Source organism: Aythya fuligula, chromosome 5, assembly GCF_009819795.1.
Source record: "Aythya fuligula isolate bAytFul2 chromosome 5, bAytFul2.pri, whole genome shotgun sequence".
Lineage (NCBI taxonomy): Eukaryota > Metazoa > Chordata > Aves > Anseriformes > Anatidae > Aythya > Aythya fuligula.
The window spans coordinates 39480384-39503522 of record NC_045563.1 but is presented as its reverse complement, the minus strand read 5'-3'; the positions used below and the strand labels follow the sequence as shown (position 1 = coordinate 39503522).

Here is a 23139-nt window from a genome sequence, read left to right as displayed (position 1 = left end):
TGAGAAAATCTATTGTGAGAACGGGACTGGGGAGGCCAGGCTTGGCTCTAGGATTTAAGCAGTGGGAAAAAAAGAAATGCCAAGCTGGTATTAATAAAAATACTTCCTATTGGGAATGAATGGTATTGCCAGGAAAAAAAAAAAAAAAAAAAAAAAAAAAAAAAAGAGGATACTTTGTGTGCACTTCGTGTGAGAGAAACAAAAGAAAGAAAAACCCCAACTGCTTCACAAAAGTTCTGACATACATACATGTATTTTAAAAGTTTAAATTTAAAAATTCAAATGATACATTTTTTTGCCTTCCCTTTAATGGAGAACTTTTATCCACATTTCTGGTCATCAGAACACAACATAATTGTGCTGAGAATTCAAAGAGCTTTAGCATAAAAAGATAATGTCTCCAGATTTTGGAATTCAAAGTATTCGATGTAAATATCCTGACCAAACATTTATAACTGAAATATGTCACAAAGAAGAATCGATCTTAGCAGTTACCAAACAGAATGTCATGGCATCAAAGATAAACCACCACATTCAGGTGGATGAAGCTCTTTTCAGAGAAAAGTTCAGTCCATGTTGCAATTTTAAAATGAGGAAAGTATGATTTTGACTTAAAGTTACAATGAGATGACTGTGACATAACTTTTTGATGGGTTTCTCATTGCTACACTTCTAATGGCCTAAAGTAAACACAGAGAATTTGCTGTTCATCTGTGTGAGGTCCATTTTACTCCTCTTCTGCAGAAACTATAAATAAAAAATACATTTACTTGAGAACTCTTTTATCCTACCAGAAACTTGTAACAAAGGACTTGAAACTACTTTCAAAATCAGACATATTACCATGTTGTTAGCATAATACAACATTCTTTCAAAAGAGAGTCAAAGAAGGATGATTCTATGACAGTGAACTATTTATCGGGTCACATTTATCCACATTTGAAGACTATAAAATTTAGATTTAATTTTTTTGGGGGGTTAAAAAGGTATATCTAATCCTGCAAGCTTCTAAGGAAGCCAGTAGGATTTAACCTGAAGTCAGTGAAAATTGTGTGTAGAAGACAAGCAAATGGCATTGCTTGTACCGAAAGCCTTATTTTATTTGCAATTATCAATAGTCCACTACTTCCTGAATTCAAACTATGTACAAAACAGAACATTTCAGTAACGTATTTTGCTACCATTTCCTTCATTAGTATTTCTTTCACAATAGCGAGGACTTCACAGAGATTATATTAAAACTAGAAGGATCCTATTGGAAACTAGCTTAAGCATCTGTATCCTGCTAGCAAAGACTCAAGTTGTGGCCAATTACGCATATAAATCTTTGTTGTGTTAATTAATATTAATTAGCATCTTAGCAACTATTATCATGAAGGATAATTTGGGGGATATTGTCATGTTGCTAAGATATATTTACAGTTTGTGCCAACAATAGCAAGTGTAACATGCCAGCAAAACAAATCAAAATCACATGTGAAGGAGAGCATTAGTGATACCAGCAAACTTTTCTATTTGTATGGGAATCCAAAGCATTTTAAAATGACAGAGATTTCCATTAGACTTCAGTGAATTCAAGTCAATAAATGAATGTCTATCACTGGTATTTACAACCATTTATAAAAGGTTTAATTTGCACTTTTTTTTTGATCCTTATTAAAGAAAATACATCAGGTTTATGCCCTGTGGCAAATTATTTTACTCATACCTACAATTTTGCACTTTTCTGTCTTTAATGTTTTATGGCGTTATTAAGTTCCAACAAATCTCTAGTTCTGCATTCAGGCTAAAACTTGATCTACTGAGTTTTCAGAAGGGAATTTGTTTTGAAGGAGCAATAGAAATTACTTAAGAGGCAACATCTTGAAAAGCTAACTTTCCTAACCTATGCAGTTTAACAGAGTGAAAAAGGGATAAATAAGACTTGCAGTGACAACAAAGATTAATGATTGACAGAGTAGCTTTTGCTTTTAACACTATTATTTCACTCTGAATGACCAAGTACAACTGCTTTATTTACAATTCTTTACTTTTAATTATGGAACAATGATAGACTAAGTCCAACTTTGTGTTTAAGATCTGCCTCTCTCCACTATAATTTACAAAAAGAGACAACCTTTTATAACTCTAGAGCTGTACAAGACTCATGTTTTCCAGAACACAAAATACATTTATATTTATTTCACTCAGACTTGCAGGTTGCCAAAGATTCAAACTCTGGAAAACATCAACTAGTCACACAATGTATTCTTATGCACCAAGCCAAGGCAATGAAAAATAATGGATACAGGATACCTGAACACGATAGTATAAGCGTTCTTAAGCCACTCTTACTCAAGCGCGCATGATAGCTTCGTTTTCCAAGATGAATTATCTCTAGTGAACTGTATGTACCTGTCACCATTGACTAGTTAGCTGCTTTGTGTTAGGAAAAAGAGGAAAAAAAAATCCACTCTTCACCATCATCAGTCTAATGGGAAAAAAAGGTTTGGAAATGTAATAAGTCTGACATCAAACAACAATATGCCATCTCTAGTTTCAGTTCTTCCCCTTGCTACCCTTTCTTATGCCAAAGACAGCAGAAAATAAAAAAATTGAGAGAGAAAAGGATGCAAAATGGGTAGATGCTTCGAGGCAGGAAATCACATTGTGATTAGGAGATGATGGAAATACAAAGGGAAAAGTGGCAAAGCAGCAGAAGACAAATACCACTAGTAAACCTAATCTGGAATCAAATACAAACACTAAAATAAAATTCAGGATTACCATGCTGTTCACAGATTTTTATGATTTCCAGATTGGTCTGAAGTTTATCACAACAACAGGAGCTACACCGAGTTACACTCGGTGTAACAGGAGCTACACTGTTTCATCCGAATATTTGTCTGTGCCCACAATGGTCACAGGAGACAAACTGTGGAATCAGCCTAGTAGGCTCCAAACAGCATGACTTCAGTGTACATTGTGCCTCAGACTCCCCGAAACCTTCTGTTTTTGTAGCTCTTCCAAAGTATTAACAAGCAAAATCAGTCTGGTCCTGCTTTATGGGACCAGGCTTTTAATTTAAAAGAGTCTTAAGAACTCTAAGGGAAGGATAAGCCTTCTACAAATGTAAGAATAGGAACATAATTTTTTATTGATTTAAGACCACATATTTAATCAGTTCTGGTGCTCCAAGTAGACCAAGTATTACCTGTAATGTCTGAAAAAAGTGAGATAAACACAACTTTAACACCATGCCTTGAAATGCAGGAAAAAAAATATTATCTAGCAAATATTATGTATAAAGATTCTTTTTAACCAAAGGACTACACTACATAATTGATAAAATATTAAGAAAAAAAAAACTCTTACTGTTCTGGTTTGTCCAGAAGCTTCAGTTCTTCCTCTTTTGAAGTCTGATAATATTGCTTGATTTTCTCCAGTTCATCTTTTTGTGCTCTCTGAGTGAATTAACATAAAGTAATTAATAACATTTTTTTTTTTTAAATAAAAAAATATTGCTCTACCTGTTGTCTGCAAATAATTATATACTTAGATGGACATATTTAGATTATCCAAAAGAGTGACCTAGCACTGATCTAGCATGACAATTTCCTTCACTGCATTGTAGTTCCATTTACTACGATGTTCATAAAGCAAGGCATCCATGTAGGGCATGGCACTGCAAATATCGGTATAGGATGCTTCAAAGCATTTAGATCATAGAGGTAGCTCTGATATTTCTACAGCCAACTATAAACATATTTTTGTATGAAACTTTAGCATCACACAGTCTAAATTAAAGAACGCTGTCTACAAAGCAACTTAGGTAAGGATGGCAATGCACTAGCCTGAGTTCTTATATCTTGGATGAGAAAAATTCAGCATGTTAGCACACAACATGCCTTTAATAAGACAAGTATTTTTCAGGCAGTTCAGAAGAGAACATTGCTAGATGTTTCTTCTTTTGTTAATGTTCCATCACTTACTGTTACATCATTTTAGCCTGATTCCAAAGGCATGCCAATGTTTTAAACTTCTGACTTTTAAGCCAGTCAGAGAAATACACATCTCAATGGTATCTTTTGATGTCACCTATTTTATTATTGTTAAATTCCTTAAATATTTTTTCTACATAATGTCTCTAGTTTGAAATGACAAGATAAAATAAAACTTTACTTATTGAACATCTGAAATTCTGAATGCTATGGTGATTAAGCACAGATGTATCCCAACTTACTTACATTCTCATAAAGTGCTTCCAGTGTTTCCAGGTCTACTACAGAGTCATCAACACACAGAATAGCTGTATAGGATACAGTCACAAATTAGTTGTTAGAAAACAAACTGTGAGTTCAATTCTGTTTCTTGGGAAACATATGGAAGAGATCTGCCCTTAATATATTAAAAAATGTATTTACATCCAATTAGTATTTTCTATTTTCAACATCTTATTTTTCTGAATTTATATGGCAGCAATCATGCAAGAACTTATAAACTCTATCTCAGGAGAATGGAGTTCTACTCTCCAGTATATTCAGCAGTCAAGGATATGACCTGCCAGGTGGTCAGCTTTCTATGTAGCTGCCAGCCTGAAGAACATGAGAACACGGTATACCAGACAATGAATAGCACAGATTTCACAATAGCTTAGAAGGCTGAATAGGAAGAAATTGAGAGTTAGGGCATTTAAAGTATCCCTGTGTGCATGGGAGTTCAGGGAGATACGAAACTGAGATCAGTTTGTCTTAGAGCTACCAATCTTGGGAAGTTGGTAGACAAAGTTGCAAAAAAATAAAGTTGTTAAAGATTTTTAAGGTATCTTCACAAAGAAGTTTGCAATTGAGTTAGCTTTATCCACTAGAAAACTACCCACAAGAAAATTTCCAGATAAAGACTTCTAAATCTCACACAGACACCAAAAGTATATTTTTCAATGATTAATTATTGCTTGTTACCAAAAATGAAGTCTCAAAATGTTTCCTAGCTTTGTTCCAAATGTTACTACATTTGGATTATACAGTATTATGTGTTTCCAACACTTGAAAATCCCATTAAAATTTAGGCAGTGTATTGGTTCATCACTCTTTCTAATGCTCTGTAAGTCCAGCAAGCTAAGAGATGCACAATGGCAGATGAATAACTTGGATGTTTAATTTTTCTAGAACACTATTTCATCAAGATTACTGGTGGGATCGGGCTCAATTTCCCAACTACTGACTTATGTTTAAGTGTTATTGGGAACACTAATCCTAAAAGAATCAAGATTAAGGCCTCTACCAGTTTCCCACATAACCAGTGAATCACCCTGTTACTAGTACTCGATAACTTTTAATTTCAATTGGATTATATTCATTCAAAGGAAACTTGACTACTAGTGAATTTAGAAGATTTTAAAAGCTTTTGCTGTTTTTGCGATCCAAGCTTGAAAGAGGCAAGTAACACATCTTTAAATAATTATTTAAAAGTAATAAGCTTTCGCCTGTTCTTCCACCTTCCCCACGATTTTACATTGTGATATTAACCAGCAGGCTAGTAAATTTTCTCTGTGGCAGGGTAATTAATTTTATTAAAAGGTCCAATGACATTTAGAATGCTTTAAAATTTTGCTTGTCAATTATGATTCAATCTGTTGACATTACACCTGGCTTAGAAGTAAAGAACTATATTGAAGAAGACAGTATCAGTGAAAAAAGAAAGAAACAAACAAACAAAAAACAATGTCTACAGCTATTTTGTCTTATTTCAAATATTCAAAACTCCCAAGAGTGTAACCAAATATAAAACCTCACCTATCGAGCTAGACAAAATTCTGTTTTTAAAGAAAAATCCTTAGGAATTGAATCTATGAGATCATCTGTTGACTCTAGCAAGACTGTTTCATGAACTGCATTATCTTTTGCATTATCCAGTGAAATTTCAAAAAACCCTTAGTGATTAGAAAAGCTACTGGAAAATTGTTTTCATAGTCTAATATGTTTAACTTAATGATTTTTACATATGCATATTTAGTTCAAAAATTTTCACTTGTGCTTTCACTTCCATCCTATTTTGGAATAGTCTGAAATCTGCTTATGAATAAAAAAAATTAGTCCATAGTTGTTTAGAAAAACAACTTATCGGAGGTAATTTTAACTCTTACTAGAAATGCAAATCACATAACAAATAGTTGATCTTTTAAAGAATAGAACTATTAGAATGAGAGCAAGGATTTTGAAAAAAGAACACATTAACAAGAATATCAATGTTTGTACATATAACTGTGACAAAGATGGTGCCAAAATCACAAAGTGTTTTTTTAATGCTGAATGCTCGGTAGTTAAAAACTTTTCTGTACTTAACAACAGCCCTAAGAAAAAAAGCATTGGTTTCAAGTAACATGATAAACTATTCCGTATGCCAAAATGTTTGAGATTAATAAAACACAATATGAGCTGTTAACAAATTTTAAACAGAATTAATAATAAGCAGTGTTAAGAGACATTAATATGAATTATTTTATCTTTTGGGGCAACTGTCTGTTTCAATGGAAGTACGAAGAAAATATTTTCTGGCCTACTTGATATACAACCTGTCCTGCTGTTATTGGCAATGTCCATGCAGACAGGGCGCAGTTAAAATCTAGCCACATTTCTCAATTCAGCGACAGAGTGACATCTTAGTATGTTAGCATATGTAGAGACACACTTCCAAAAAAACAGAAGTACTGTCAAAATTGACAGCAGATTCCTTTGATTCGTCTTTCTGTCCTTTACAACTTTTTGTTTTTCCTTCTATATTTTTTCATTCAAACTGATCAAACTTAATGCCATGCACATTTGGAGCAGAAGACAAAAATGAAAACATATAGAATTACAAAAATTGGCCATTTTATTTTTCTTCTTTCTCCTTTTTTTAATTAAAAAAAAAAAAAAAAAAAAAAGAAACATTGATTTTAAAAGCTGGAAGAAATCCCCAAATTCACAGGTGTCTCAGTATTCTTCATATTCTTCCTAAAATACAGCATGTGCAATACATTCACAGTATGTTGTTGTGTAAATTAACTTGAGTTGGGGCAGCTGAAAAAAAAATTTCTCTAGATCAAAGAAACTAATTACTTTACTTTTTCCTTAGAGCTGCAAGGAACTAAACCTTTTCAATTTGTTTTGTAACAAACAAAGGAAAGCTTTATTCTTATGTATTTTAACATTAATAAAATTAATAAGAGCTTTGATGTTTTTCAAAATGCTATTCCAGATACAGTGAATTTAGCCACAATTCTTTAATGCATTGAATTTCATTATATCAAGACTCACATAAGTGTAAGTAATATAGGTGAAGTGTCATAAATCTACAAAAGAGGCTCCAAAACAATTAATAGCTATTACAATATCAATCATCATTGGTGGTTTTTACTTTTATCTTGCTTTCTAGTTAGCTGTCTTCCTTACACTGTCAGTTCAGTTAGAATATTTCACCTACACCTCACAATGTTGAAAGGAAGTAGACTCATGCTGTGAAAAGCTGGTAATTTTATTGGGTTCCTCTACCTTTAAAAAATCTGTTACTTGGCCAAGTCTGGTTTCTGAGATCCTTTTTTGCAGGGAAATTGAGGCAAACATTTTTATGTGGCCTATGGTGTCTGCTCACAACAAGAAGAATTTATATACACAAGGATCATTAGTGCAGGGTTGCACCCATTAGGATATAATAACCGTCAGCTAGGACAAAAAACAGATCAGCATCATGCATTCAAACTAACAGGCACATAAAAATACTTGCCAACTACATTTCACATGCTAAGAGTAATGCTTCAAATATAAACTTTTACCAAAGGTTTTTAACAGACTCTTTTTAAAAATGAATCTAACTGTAAAAAACAGATTCCCTACTGGCACAGATTTTTCACATGCTCTATTTTATCGCTTTAAAAATGTAAACCAAAGAGAAGCCGAGAATTTAAAGTATACTGTCTGCAGTCTACATACAACTGTAGAGCTTAAAGGTTAAATATGAAAAAGACAGTTCTTTCTTCTTAACTTGCCTAAATACCAAAAGTCTTAAGGCTGACTCTGATATACAGCCTCACTCCTACTAACCACATTTTGGTTAAATCAGGATTTAAGTCCTGACGACAGAGCTTACATATATGCAACAGTATCACACCACTTAATGTGACAATTAAACTATGAAATACGAAGAAATTATCTTAACTGCTCCTTCATGATAAAACAGAAATATGTTATTTAAATAAAAAGAGCTTGCAAAAGTTGCATTCATTTGGCCTGAAAGTACTTGATTTCTTTTATGTGTTATATTCTTCTGAGTAAGGAGAACCATGAGTATCATGAGAACATGAAGCTCATCACCGTGAAATGCAAATGAAACTGTGACTGATGTAGTCAACTGGGAAGACACTGTGATTGTTAAATACAAATCCCTACTTGACAAAACCACCTAAAGTACCCAAATTGCTCTGGTTAACTTCTGAAAAATTGATCTGATGGTTTGAACTTATTTAAGGGTTTTCTTCAGTGTTTACCAATCACACAATACAAAAACTTCAAGATACACAATACTAAGAAGCACCATATGCACAATGTAGGTTTAGAAGACTAGGAAAGATCATCTGCTGCAAGAAGACATGAACAAAAGACTCTGGCAACCAACATTAGACTGGATGCCCAAGGCAGACGTACAAAAGCATATGTTGTGAATTTTACAGAACAAAGAAAGTAACTCTTAAGGAAATTGCTTTCCAGCTTCTGAGATGGGTATACAGCTATCTCTGTACTTCATCTGTAGTATGCAGAATGCACAGAATGCATATGCATAATATTCTGTATAGATGGAAAAGTCAAACAATTTCAGAACAACAGTTGTAACTTTTATCTCTGCTTCCATTCTGCAAAATATTTTAGTTGAAAACCCTTAACACTCTTTTCATATAGTGAAAGTAAGAAATATTCCAAAACACTTTATCCAAAAGTATTACTAAAATACAATAGAGAATAGAATTGTGAAATTATTTGTGCCACATGATATGGTTAAAACACAAGCTGGGATTTAGAAATTCTGAGCCCACTAAGGTTTGCAGATTAGAGTTGCTTTGGAATACCTTCCATTATACATATAAGACATAGGTTCTTGAGTGTTAAGACAAGTGCCTAGTTAAAAATGATACTGTTCTCTATGCAGCCTATTTATATAACTTGTATATCCTCTCATTAGAGGAAGACCACACAGAAATGACAGAATGATTAGAAACATAATATATAATTTGAATGGTTATTGAACTGGTCATCAGTGTGGGTGCGTTAAGCTGCTGTTCACATTCTTCCAAATATTTGCTCCAATATGTTGACAATGGAGGGTAAATCACAAATCAAGTTGGAGAAGACCAATCACTTTTCTAATTGGTTGACTGCCATTGCACAATAGTATTATAACAGTGTTCTTTCTAGAAAGTCAGATTGTCTACTCCCACAATACAAAGCAATTTTTTAAACGTAGATTGGCATTGTCCATCATCAGAATGTCATTACTGTGATACTAGCCCCCTAATAAATCTTTTCCACATGAAGGTAAATATACAAAAGCAGATGGCACGACCCATGTTTTGTAACAAAATCAATTTTAATTCATTCCATCTAAGTATGATCTAAGTTCTTTATTATCTTCAAAGCTTAATGTGCCTCTGCATACATAGCTTGCATTTTTGGTAAACAAAAGAATGCTTCAAATGCACAATGAACATACTAGGTCCCCATACATGCTATTACAGGTTGGCCAGTGCTATTCTGATTTAATAAATGGAGTCTTACACATTACATTTAATCACCTAAAGTCTAGGAAATAATATGTATAATATATATATATATAATTAGCATTAGAAATAGTCTTAATGCCAAGGATCAACATTCAGCTCTCTCCTTTGCCATACAAGCTAAGTTCTGACAGCATTACAGCACTATCCTGTGTTGAACACTTGCCTGGGTAACTGCTAGCACAGTCTGCAGCTGTTCTGCATGGAGTAATGTGGTACTTCATTGCCACAGAGTGCAATAAGCTATAAAGTGTGCATCTGGTGTGATCTACCACATCTCATAGATTTGGTCCCAAAGAAAATATTCCAGTATGTGAGAAGATCTAGTTCTCACATCTAGTCATCCTGATAGAAATAGGAGGTATTAGACAAGGAGTTATTTCCAGCAACATTCCGAAGCAGAACTTCTTGTGCCTCACAATTTTAAGTGGCAAAATGCAGGCACTGTGGCAGTAGGCAGTGATTTGGGAGAATCACTCTTTTGGACACAGGCATCTATATTTTATCTACATCTTACCTTCTGTAACTAAAACTATTTTTCATCTGAGCTTTCCCAAAATTTTGCGTGTTTACTCTCAAAGATCTCAGTACCTCATGGGAAGCCAGTCCAGATGATCTAAACTACAAACAATATTATTATTATTCGCTTTCTAGTCTATTGCTATGGCTAGCTCTCTAAAGGAAACTGCCTGAGTGACTGGAATGATGGCCAGTAAGCTGTTGGGACCAGTGCCCACTGAGGGTCTTTGCATATACTTATAACCAGCATTTCCCATTAGTTACAGAACTGAATCTCCTCACTATGGATGAGTTGTAATATTTTAACAGCAAAACCACACAAGTAGTCTTGAGCCACAAGTTTGTCTCAAGCTGTAATGTTTCAGCTGAACAATGACAGAAGAAAGACGGAAGCACACTCATGAAACAGAATTTACTTTAATTCTGCAGTGTTAACAGCATGTTCCTTATCTCACAGCTGATTTCCACTATTCCTCATCCCTTCTGTGTAAATGTTAATTAAAAAAAAAAAAAACAAAAAAAAAAACAAAAAACGGTGAAACAGTGAAAATGACTTAAAAATAATCTCAAACCTATGCACAAATTACCTCTATTTGATTTTTAAGTATATATACAGGTTCTATATAGCATACCGAGACAGACAGATATTCTGTCCACTTCTGCTCAGGAAATTAATATTATTAATAGTGGTCTAACTAGAAACTGTATTGCCCTCTTCAGTACCAAATTCACCAGTAACATTTGTTACTGTTCTCAGAATATTACAGCACTTAGGATCTCTCCTCCTCTCCCACCTTCCAAAAAACTGAGCATCAGGACAGGTGCAGAATGACAATATAAACTTTCCCTATTCATCATATAAGTGTCAATACTACACAAAATGTTTATTTTTACCCTGCCATCTCCTTTGACTGTGCCCAGATGCAGGAAGAATTTAAATGTATCTGTTAGAGGATGAACTCTCTCAAACGAACATGTGCAGGAGATTCCCTTCCCAAAGTGTGGCAGCTGGCTCATTATCAAATGCAAGCTGAAACATCTGGGTGCCAGATATGGCCATTTATTTGTTTTGCACTGCTGAGTTATCTAAAGAATATGCTGTGAAGCTATTTACTTTAGCTTGAGAGGGTAATCCTACAGATGTAGAAATCTCACAGTATTTTAGAGAAGTGTGTAATTTTGGGGGGGATTATTGTTGTTTTCTCTACAATTGTCTACTTTTTTGCATGCCTCTCTATGCATATGACAATTCTTCACAGAAGTAATTTGGGGATAGTTTTTCTATACCTATAACTGACATTTAAGATAGAGTAACAATGCATGGACAGTAAATTCATTTGTTTATGGCTTTTCAAGAAATACAGTCAGAACAACTCGAAACAAAATTATATGCCCTATTTTTCATTTAAATTTTCTTTTCCTGCAAGTTTATTCATTCTCTTTTGCAAGCTGACAAAGACAATTAACTTTTCTCTTCTTCATCTTTCAAATACTGAATTATGCAATGGAAAGTGGCTTGAAAAAATGAATGAGTGTTTAATTTTTATTTTTCTCAGAAGTAACTCTTTGCAACTCTACTTTCTAAAACAAACAAACAAAAAAAAAGCCTTTGACCTTCAGCATCAAATGCATGAAATGATCATACTCTTTTTTGGTTAAATGTTTTCATGAGCTATTTAGCTTATTATGATCTTTTTGGTCATTGACTACAGCAGCCCTTAAAGTCTGCTGAAAGGCAGGACTCCACACATTTTTAAATTAAGCAAAAAATAGGGAAAAAACATACACTAGATATATGCATAACTACTTTTTTTTTTTTTTTTTAAGTAGTTATGCAAGCATAACTACTTTTGTCCTCATTATAGTATGCATTTCTAGTAGGCCCTTCTATAATACAGATGCTTTCCCCGAGTCTGGTGAACTACTTCTTTTTCTTGGGTTTTCTTTTTTTTTTTTTTTTTTTTTTTCCCAAATAGAATGTACACACAGATCTTGATTAGAGTCACTCATACTGTTTTGAAATGTATTAAAAAAAAAAAAAAAAAAAAAAAGTTCCCCTAAAAAAAAACCCACAGTATTCCCAAATTCCTCTTGTATCACCTAGCTGCTTCCAAAAGCAAGTGACAGCATATCCTATTGCTGCCTTGAGCAACACATGTGGTGACAGGCTAGTCATTTGCTACCTCTCAGAACAGAGCAGGCGATGAGTTACAAACTTGCCTCGGTGACAGGACACTTGCTTTGCCGTCCCTCTTCTACTAACACTAATTTTCATTAAACTTGTAGGACTACATTAACACTGTCCACAAACTGCAAGCAGTGTAGTCCTGTAGACCTGCAGATGGTACTGGGGATGAAGTATTCACGCTACACATATTTCAGTGAGTTTTACTTTAAACTAGCTCATCTGATACTGTGGACTTTAAAGACTGCTATAGGTGAAGACTGCTGGTGTGCTCCCTGAACAGAAAGTCCAGTTTAATTTAATTCCAAAGAATATTTGTGCACTCAGACTGCACACAGCTAAGGGGAAAACTGGTAGATTTGCTTCAACAGTACACTGCTAATTCAAACGAAAATACTAGTGTATACACATTCAAATATTTTGAACACTTCTCTCTCAAATTTGGGATAAATTGGTCAAAGGGTTTCAAAGGCTGTAGAAGTACAGCAACCAACTGAGATAGAAATAGATATGCTGCAGTCACATATGCCTTATTTTAGTAGAACATCACGGCATAGAAAATAAAAAGTACCTCTGCAGAAACTTAATAATACTACCCATTTTTTATATTACAGCTGCTATCCTATCCTATGCTGTTATAATTCCTGCCAGTAAATTATTCACATCTTCAATAATAACAGTTTTTTTTTCCCATCTCATTCTGATATCTTTCACACAATACTGGCAGGCACAAAGTTGTTCCTTCTTCTTTCTCTCCACCCCAAGAGCCATCTGTAAATCCTTGTGCTTTTAAAGTGTTAGATGCTCAAAGGCTCTTCTGAAATTAATAATAATCAATGCCAGCAGCATCTCAACACCCTACCCAGCATTTGCATGTGATGGAGGGAAAACAATAGCAAAAAGGAGACATCAACTTGAATTCTTCCAGCAGTTGTTTTAAATGGTGAATATTTTCCTTCTTTTAATGTGAAAAAGAAATAAACAATATCCTTAAACAATATCTTTTTAAATCCAGAACATAAGCAGAATCTGAATTACCCCAGGGTTCTGAAAAATCTTTATTTCTCTACAGTTGCATTGGCAAACTCAGATAATTTCTACCAGTAATGGAATTTATACACTGAGTAGCCCCATGCTTTGAAAAATGCCATCCAGTAATCATCTTCTTGTTACATGGTAGCTGCATCAGTTTTGGATGTGCATTTCATACTGTTAGCAAAGAAGAATTTAAATATTCAACAAATAACAACTGCATGTTTGAAACCCTAAAGACTTACATACAAGACCTCTGATTAATTTTTGTCAGTGTGGAACTTGCTTTGGCAAAAGGAAGGAACCATAGGGGAGGAAAAGGAATATGAAAACATTTTGAGAAAACACTGTTTTCTCAAAAGTGATTGGTGAGCTGAAAAGGTACAGGAGTTGTACCAAAGTTTGTTTCTGATTATTTAGATGAAGCTTTTACATATCTTGGAATATACTGGAAGAATAATTCTTAAGATATCATAAAGAGAATCATACTTAAAGCCAATGCTGTAAGAAATTCTCTAAGTGGTCCTATGAGAAAATAACCGTGTATATATGGTACATAATAATAGTTCTGAAACACTTACCTTGTTGAATATCCTTCATCTCCAGGTGTAAACTGGATATTAAAATTCCTACAGTTTGAGATCGTTTTCCATCCAACAATTTGATAATCTAGAAAGATAATTCAATAATGAGATCAACATGAGATCAAATGAACATTCTGCAAAGTCTTCATTCACATAAATGACAGAAACTAATCTGTGAGTTGAACTCAATGTTTCTACAAACATTTTTATTAAACAAAGGAAGTAGTAGGGTCTTTATACTGATGCTCTGCATCTTAATGGCTGATAATGATGAATGGCTGAATGGCTGATAAACTTGAATTCTGACCACTGGTAAACACCACCAGCTCCTATTTGCAGGATGCTATTAAGAGGTAAAACGAAAAACACACCAAATCTTTATTCTGTTACATATTTTTTATGTCTTCCCCTTAAGATGATCAGGGCAAAACTCCGTGAGATACTCTGAGTACAACATAAATTCCTTAGTTTGTCTGAGAGTTGATCTTTCAGTGTGAACACATGTAACTCTTTTTGACAGAGGTTCACTTCTTGACCAATTGGAGAAATTTCTTGTGTACTTCCAACACTCTCTGGAACAGCAGGGGTTATTAAAATGATTCCTTTCACTTTTGCCTGATTCTGCTTCTTCCGTGCCTTTGATATTGCAAACGGATTTGAGGATTTTGTTCATATTTTGGGTAACAGATTCTTGCTAGTATAATACACCAATTTTTAAATTGTAATTTTTCACATGTCTGGTGCAGGGAAGAGACAGAAATAGAGAGGGAAACATTGAAGAAGTTATGCTGATTAACCTGTCAATTTAGATTAATTGAACTTATGTTTATCAATCCATAAATAAAGTAACATAAGGTAAACTACCAGAATTTTAGAATGTAGTTCAGATGTTAGAAGAGAGAGATTCAATATGTGAAACTTGTATTGAGAACCAAACTTCCCACAATGTCTGGACTGTTCGTATTTGCAATTTTGATTTACATCATAAGGGGATATATGACAGCAGCACATCACAGAATGCAACACAGATGCAAAGTTTTTCAAAATACAAAAAAAAAAAAGTTAAGATCTAAGTAGTTGGCTTAAATTATAGTGCTGAACAAATATTATAAACAACAATAAATCACATGTAAAATTAAAACTAAGCTTTTTTTTCTAGATTTATACATCTAAATATAATTTTAATATTTGAATTATATTAATATTTGTATATTTAATAATATACATATTCAAAACTATAAGCTGTTGTTTTCCCTGGAATATTCTTATAGATGCTCACATTACAGATATTTAAATGAAAAACTTATACCAACTTATAAAAATATTTCTTGCTTGTGTTTAGGAATATTTAATTGTGCAACTACACAGTAATTCACCGATGTAAAAGTGGAGTTGTAGTTGAAAAATACAGGCAAAAGAGAAGCAATAGTGACATTTTCACCTGAAAAACTGCAGTTAGTTACTACTACTTGTAGAGTGCTGAAATTGGACAATACATGAACAAGTACAAGTACATGCCACCTTCAACAAGATCAGCAAATATATGACAATAAAGATCTGACTTTATGTCCCTGTCATACATACTCAAAATTAAATAAATTTATGTTAGAGTAGATGTTGCTATTTTCTGCCAAAACTGGGAATAAAATCTATCCTGAGAGTTTTTTTCAATTTACAGGTATAGTAACTATATGGTAGGAAATTTACAGGTATAAGTAGAGTACCTTGACTTAGGAAAGGAATACTATTTAAACTTTATTTAAAATATTTTCTTCAAATAATAAAGAATTAAGGCTCTTAACCTCCTGTGTACACAACCAGACAAGATGATTTGGCTAAAATTTACCAGAAATTAATACTCCCTAGGCATCACATCCGGTTATCAGTGTTTTTTTTTCAGAGCAAACTGCTCAGTTCAGTATGGTCATTTCTGAAGCTCTACATGAATTTGCTGAACTCCCCAGCACATTAACTTCTTACAGGGATAATTACAGGCTTGAGTAATATGCAATTTGTATAACATTCGCTGACCTTCAGGTTGGCCTTGTTCAGGGGCAAATTCATAGGTTGTCATAAACCCCATTAGACATGCCTAGTTTGAGGCAAAACCTTTCCAGACTATAGCTGTTAATACAACATTTCAAAATATTCTACTACTTTTACATGCTAAAACATCCTCTAAATATGATCAAACTAGCTTCCATTCCTAAGTAAGGCTTTCACCTTAAAAGGCTAGAAAAATATATTTAAAGAATAGCTTGTATGATTTTAAAAGCTAGAACAGAGATTCATGTTTTAAAATACCTGACCAACTGTATGTTAACACGCATTTTAGACAAATGTACACATGGTCACAATTACCAGACATCAAACTAGACTCAGATTACCTGAAATGGTTTCAGTGAAGTGAAATCTATAATTGAAGGCTAATATTTTATTCATTATAGAGCAAAAATGGGACAATAAGACAACAGAATAGCTCAAATTGGTCATAAAACTATTCTAGAACACAGTAGTAATACGGAAGAATTACATAGGACTTTTGTTACAGGTTTTAAAACCAATGTGCAACTTGAAAGATTTTACAACAAAAATATAAGATCAGGGCTAAAACAGAGAACATGTTTTCCAAGATACTCATTTTGCTCCCAAATAATGCTTATTTTGGGGAAATCACTGACAGAGAATTAAATGTGTGTATGAACGTAAAAGGAGATACAAAAACGGAAAGGAGATACAAAAAATTTTCTAGCTCATAAAAACTGTAAGGGAAATAAAATGGAAGTTTGTAAAGACTGCATTGAACTATTTAGTCTATGCTTTTAAAAGACAAATCACTGATCACCTCTCAGCATATTGGGACTTGCTTTTTGCTGGCAGTGACAGGTAAGAACCTAAAATCCAGCTGACGCCAGTTGATGTTGCTATGCCAGCTGGCAGGGTTTGCCAGCTGCCTGCTGCTCCTCCAGACTATGAATGTGTCATTGTAATGGATGCAGCATCTACTGGCTCAGTAACAAAGCAGTGATTGCTAATGCTAATGTATTTAATTCACTGATCCATAACATTATTTGCTCGACATGCTGTTCTCTGTTATTTTAACGTTATTTCATTTATTTGCTGTAAACAAGTGCCTCTTTTATATCTTTCAAATATTTATCATATAACTTAAAAGAAGAGACATACTGAAGCTCAAATACATTCATAAATTCTTCTGTCATTGCCATTAAAAGGTGTTTCTCTAATGTAGCCAGAAATGTATTTCATTAAATATTGCATGTCAGACTTCACTGTTTTGTCTAACTGCAATGTCTACATTCTGTCCAGGACACTTATTGGTGCTGAAATCTGAACAGATTCAGTTTACTTTAGTGATTAAAAGCTAAATCCTTCCTCCTGCTGGTGCATGGATTCTTTCCATTATATTTAAATTTATTGAGAGAAACTATAAGCTAAAAGGCTGTCCTGTATATCAGAGTATTTCCCTACATTCCCACTCATTAACTTTTATAGTGAAGTCAACAACCTGGACCCATAAGTAGTCTGCTGAAACCCTGTTGAAACAGAAGAGGAATATCCTGCTCAAGAAGCAAGAAGCATGCCCCGCAGGCCATTCTACATAAACACCCCAAGACTACCAACGAAATTTTGGAAGCTTAATGCTATACATTATCTCTTCTATACCTTCTCAAAGGAGAATGAGATTCAACCATTTTTTATTTACTTAACCTGGATGAACAGTTTTATATTTTATCCATGTTATTAATATTTTAGGAGACATGTATTTCTAACTGCAATTCTATTGGATGAAGAAAAAACTATTTTTTAGCTTTCCTTTCTAAAGGACAAGCAAGTGGCAACATTTCCAGATAAAATAAGAGGTAAGAAATCTAGTAGATCTGATAGTAATTTCTATCAAAATCACATGGATAAAACAAAGCCACAAAATACATATTTACCCTTTATGGATACCTTCCCCATCCTACTTGACTGCAGAGTTTTGTGGCAAATAAGGAAATGCTGTATTCATTCTTCTCAGCACAGCACAAAAAAATAAAAGAAAGTGAGAGTGCCTCGGAAGAGCACGCACTAGCATTTTACTACTTTTACTCAAGTTTGAACACTGTTTATTATCTTATGCAGACAGCTGAAGACAGTCATTGTGTTTCAACCCTGCAAAGCTTCCAACATTTTCTGCAGTATCTGCTCTTCTTGCAGAAACACAAAATTCATTAATCGTAATTCCTCATTTAGTTAGATGGACAAAAAACTTGCTGACAGACATATCCCTTTCAGTTAAAAAAATTCAATTCACTCAAAATATTGACACTCTTCTTAAATGAGAACACATGTTAATAATTATGTGAAGTCTGTTAGAGATAATAGACAACAGAGAAGCCATTATCTTTAATGTCCTCCTGCGTCTTTGAAATGATAATCATTGAACTAAAGGGCCAAAAATGATTGATGGACTTTCATTTGGAGCATACACCTGACACAAATTACATTTACTTTTTTTGTTTTGTTTTGTTTTGGCAAGAAGACGTCAGAGTAGCATCGCAAACATCCAACTATCCTGTTTCTTGAAAAAAGCATAGGAGGATAAGTTAGTCACAAGTCCTCAAATATACTGGAAAAAGAACGTCACTTCAGTAATGGAGCTACAGAATGCACATGGAATAAATCACAGAGAAGGAATGCTCTTTTCTAAATTACCTTTTTTTTTTTTTCTTTCTTTTTTTTTTTTCCCCCCAGGCTTACAGGGCATCATAGCTTAATACATAATGGATCTTGCTTTTTATTTTATTTGCAATTATATTTCCTAATTCCCCTTTTCTTCTGTTTGGTACTACAAGAACAGATTTTGATTCTGCAAATCTGACGGGAAAGGGAAGCCCTATGGCTTGAAAACAATTACATGTGCCTACCAGCTTAAAAATCTGCATGGACATGTACAGACAAGAAATATTACCAGTTTAGAATGAATGGAAACAAAATTATTTGCATTTAAAACTTCAGTGCTTCATCTGACATGAAAATGTCTATAGAAGATTTTCACAGTCTGGGAAAGACACTTCAAATTATACTCAAATCTGTTGAAAGCTGAGTTCTTTCGAAAAGGACAGATGATTATTCTCAGCAAAATAGGTTAGAGTTTTTATATATTGATTGTTTTCTGTTCTCATTATTTTCATAAACAGCTACGGACCTTAATGGTAGAGTATTTAATCTATAGTTGAACATTATAGTTGAAAATTTATGTTTGAGGTCCATTTACAATTTCATTTGTAGAACTTCAAATGTTTTCTTAAATAAATAATACATTCGTAGACAAATGCTTTAATGGCATTCTTACTGGATAATACAATAGGTACGGAAATCATATATTCAGAAAACTACAACTGAAACATAAGCTTAAGAAAATACAGAGACGATAATGAAAACAGTCCAGTTTAATACTGGCACAGTGATACTTTAAAAATTGTGTCACAAAATAGAAGTCACGTTCAACATGTATTAAGAGCCCAAATGTCTGATGAAATAGGACAATCATCCATGCAGGCTGGGTGGAGAATGGATTGAAAGCAGCTCTGAGAAGAAGGAAGGATCTAGGGGTGTTTGTTGACAAGAAGCTCAACATAAGCCAGCAATGTGCTCTTGCAGCCCAGAGAGTCAACCGTATTTGGGCTGCACCAAAACAAGCATGGCCAGCAGGCTGCAGTTGACTCTCTCCCTCTGCTCTGCTCTTGTGAAACCCCACCTGAAGCAATGTGTTCAGCTTTGGGGCTTGTATATTGTTCTTTTTTTCCCCAACACAAGAAGGACACAGAAGTATTAGAACAAGTCCAGAGGAGGGCCACAAAGATGATGAAGGGGCTGGAGCATCTCTCCTATGAAGAGAGGCTGAGGGAATTGGTGTTGTTCAGCCTGGAGAAGAGAAGGAAAATGGGAGACCTTATAGAGGCCTTCCAGTACCTAAAGAGGGCTGCAAGAAAGCTGGGGAGGGACTCTTTGTCAGGGGGTGCAGTGATAGGACAAGGGGGAATGGATTTAAGCTAAAAGGGGGTAGATTTAGATTAGATATTTGGAAGAAATTCTTTACTCAGAGGGTGGTGAGGCACTGGAGCAGGTTGCCCAGAGAAGCTGTGGATGCCCCATCCCTGGAGGTGTTCAAGGCTGGATGGGGTTTTGGGCAACCTGGTCCAGTGGGAGGTGTCCTGCACATGGCAGGGGGGTGGAACTTGGAGGTCCCTAACAGTCCTTCCAACCCAAACCATTCTGTGATTCTATGAAATCAAGACCTGAATTGAAGTTACATACCAAAATAACCATGTGGATCTAGCCCTTTTTCTTCTTGATTTCTAACAAGCAGTAACTTTTAAGTCATTTTGACAGCAAGGCCCAACTAGATGCATAAGAAAAATCTTAGCTACAGACCACAGTACCTTGCACGTTGTAAATATATTAGGTCCTATGTATAGTTGCCAAGTTGCATCATACTACTAACATAAATATTTAAATTAAGCTAATTTGATTAACCAAATCAAGAGAGAAATTGATTTGATTCATATGCCGGTGCTAAAAACTCCACTTCTTTATTTTTGTCTAGTAACTTTGACTTTGCCTGCTGCATATTCAACCACTTCAGAACTAATCTAGAAAATAAATACCACTCATACATTATTCATCCATCTAGAGTCTCTGGAAAGTCAGGATTCAACTATTGCCTCTTTTCCATTTCATAAATATCATATCCAGAAATCACTGCATTGTATTATCTTGTATAAGACTAAAAATGTCCTCTAGTCTTACATTTCAAAAGCATCATTGTAAGAAAAATAATTGCATTTATTAATCCTTAAAGATATTGCAACAGTATTTTGCTCTAACATAGGGACATAACTAATACATGACATAAATTCTCCCCATCCAGAAAAGCCAGGCTCTACTCTTAAGAAACAATACCTAGAAGACTAAAATATTTATTGAGCTGGAAAAAAAAAAAAAAAAAAGTTCTTCCAAATCTGCTGAATTTTCCAGAGAAGTACATGAGCTGCCAAATACCCTAAAGAACTTCTGAAGCCCAGAGAAGCATGACCATAACAAACATTAAGAATATGTACGTGTACCAGAAGGTACATCTGACCTTCATTTATATGACCTTCATCTAAATTACCATTTAAACAATATTGTTTTCACATTTTATCACTGTCAAATAAATATAATGTATATGCCTAAAAAATAAACCAAATCTCCCTCCATGTAGTCTTTTAAGACACTATCTTGCCATTGCTGTTGGACGGTTGTTAACTTCCCTTCCTTTTTTTTCCCACATAGTTGTTAGAATACCTTATTTTTTAATTAGGTCACTGCTAGTTATAGTAATTACATGCTTAATTGACAGCCCTCAAGAAAGTACCGTAACTGACTTAGACAGCCAATTTCTGGCAGGCATGAAAGCAATGAATTTGGGAGTCACAGAAGCACTTCCACTCAAAAAAAGTACTGCCAGCTGTCTTCAACCGTAGGATTATGGACAGAAACTGGATTTTATGACTTTAATTGAGCATCACGATGTTGGAAAGGCACTCAAACGTCATCCAAAGCATTTCTGTACTTCAATACAGTATCAACTATATGTGTATAATTCTAAACAAATTTCTTAATGATCTATCTCCCAATACAGAAACACATTTTCCCCCAGCCAAAGTGCTCTGCATTCCTTTAGTATCCTTACTCTTAAAAAGCTTTTCATAATTTTTCTTTGCAGCAGCTGTATGCACTTGATGATACTTACTGTGTGTCCCATATCAACCTCCTCTTTTCTAGACTAAACAATCATAATCATTGAATTTTTCTCAGAGACTACTTTTACACTTCTGATCATTCCCACTTTTCTTGACTCTTCACAGTTAGTAAACATTTTTAATGAAGGCCTGGAGTGCCTAAATCTAGACACAGTTCTTAACTGAGACATGGCTAAGTAGATTTTCTTGCAAGCAACACTTCTGTTTATATATCAGTCTTGTTTTCCCTTTCTGTAGTACTGTGATTTGAAAATTCATGCTTCTCATGCTCCATTACAATTCCTGGATCCTTTCTGCTAAACTGTCACCTAGACAGTCAGTTGTACCCCATCTTATTTTTAAGTAGGTAGATTAACCTTGACTGTACAGACTTGTGCTTATCCCTATTTCTCAGATCATACCACTGAAACATAAAAACTTTCTAAAGGGTCTAATCCAAAACATACACAGACTTTTGCAACTATGAGAGTTGTAACTACGAGAGCTGCAGAGTTTATATTCCATTATCCAGGTCACAAGTAAAAATATGGAGATGACCAGACCCAGCATTGATCGCCACTGAATCCTCAATGTATTCTCCTATTTTGACAGCAAGGATATGTATGTGTATAAAATATATTATGTATTATAAATATTATAAATTTTACATTGTATTTTATATACATGTATGGTTACACATGTAATTATATGCATGAATAAAATATATACTGACTATATATTTTATTATATATGTATATATACTATATTAGTAAATATATGAGTATACTTTCCAAATAGCATTGGACATCATCAGTTCCATTTATGTAGGACAAGATTTAGATATTTCTGGCTGAAAAAGGCAGATATGTACAACCATAAGCAATAAAAGTGTAGTTGACAGTGAATGGTTTGATCAGGATTGTCCTACGTTTTCTATTATGTGGACAAATAGGTAAGAGTAGGACGAAGTGAAATTTCTATAGGTTTAAAATTAAGCACTGTTTTGCACTTAAGCATTCATTTCACAGACGATGCATACAGAGTATTCTGACTGACAAAAAAATAATCTGAGAATAAGTTAAATAATATGATTTTATTTGAAACTACAAGAGAAATGTAAATAGGTAGTAAAGATTTCATAACTCAGCAAGCCACTAATTGTTAAAGTCTCCTTAGTTTTTATAAAGAAGACCCAGTTAAATAAGAAACAATTCCCCCTTGATTTGAAAGACAGATTCTTCCAAT

At 34.1% G+C, this 23139-nt stretch overlaps 1 protein-coding gene across 1 annotated transcript in view; it reads right to left on the bottom strand.

The window, feature by feature from the left end:
• The window catches only part of FMN1 (formin 1), a 197630-nt gene that overhangs the window by 67554 nt on the left and 106937 nt on the right, over positions 1–23139 (bottom strand). Inside the window, 3 exon segments of the mRNA XM_032189407.1 lie at positions 3355–3443; positions 4227–4288; positions 14105–14192. Coding sequence (XP_032045298.1) covers positions 3355–3443; positions 4227–4288; positions 14105–14192 — 239 coding nt within the window.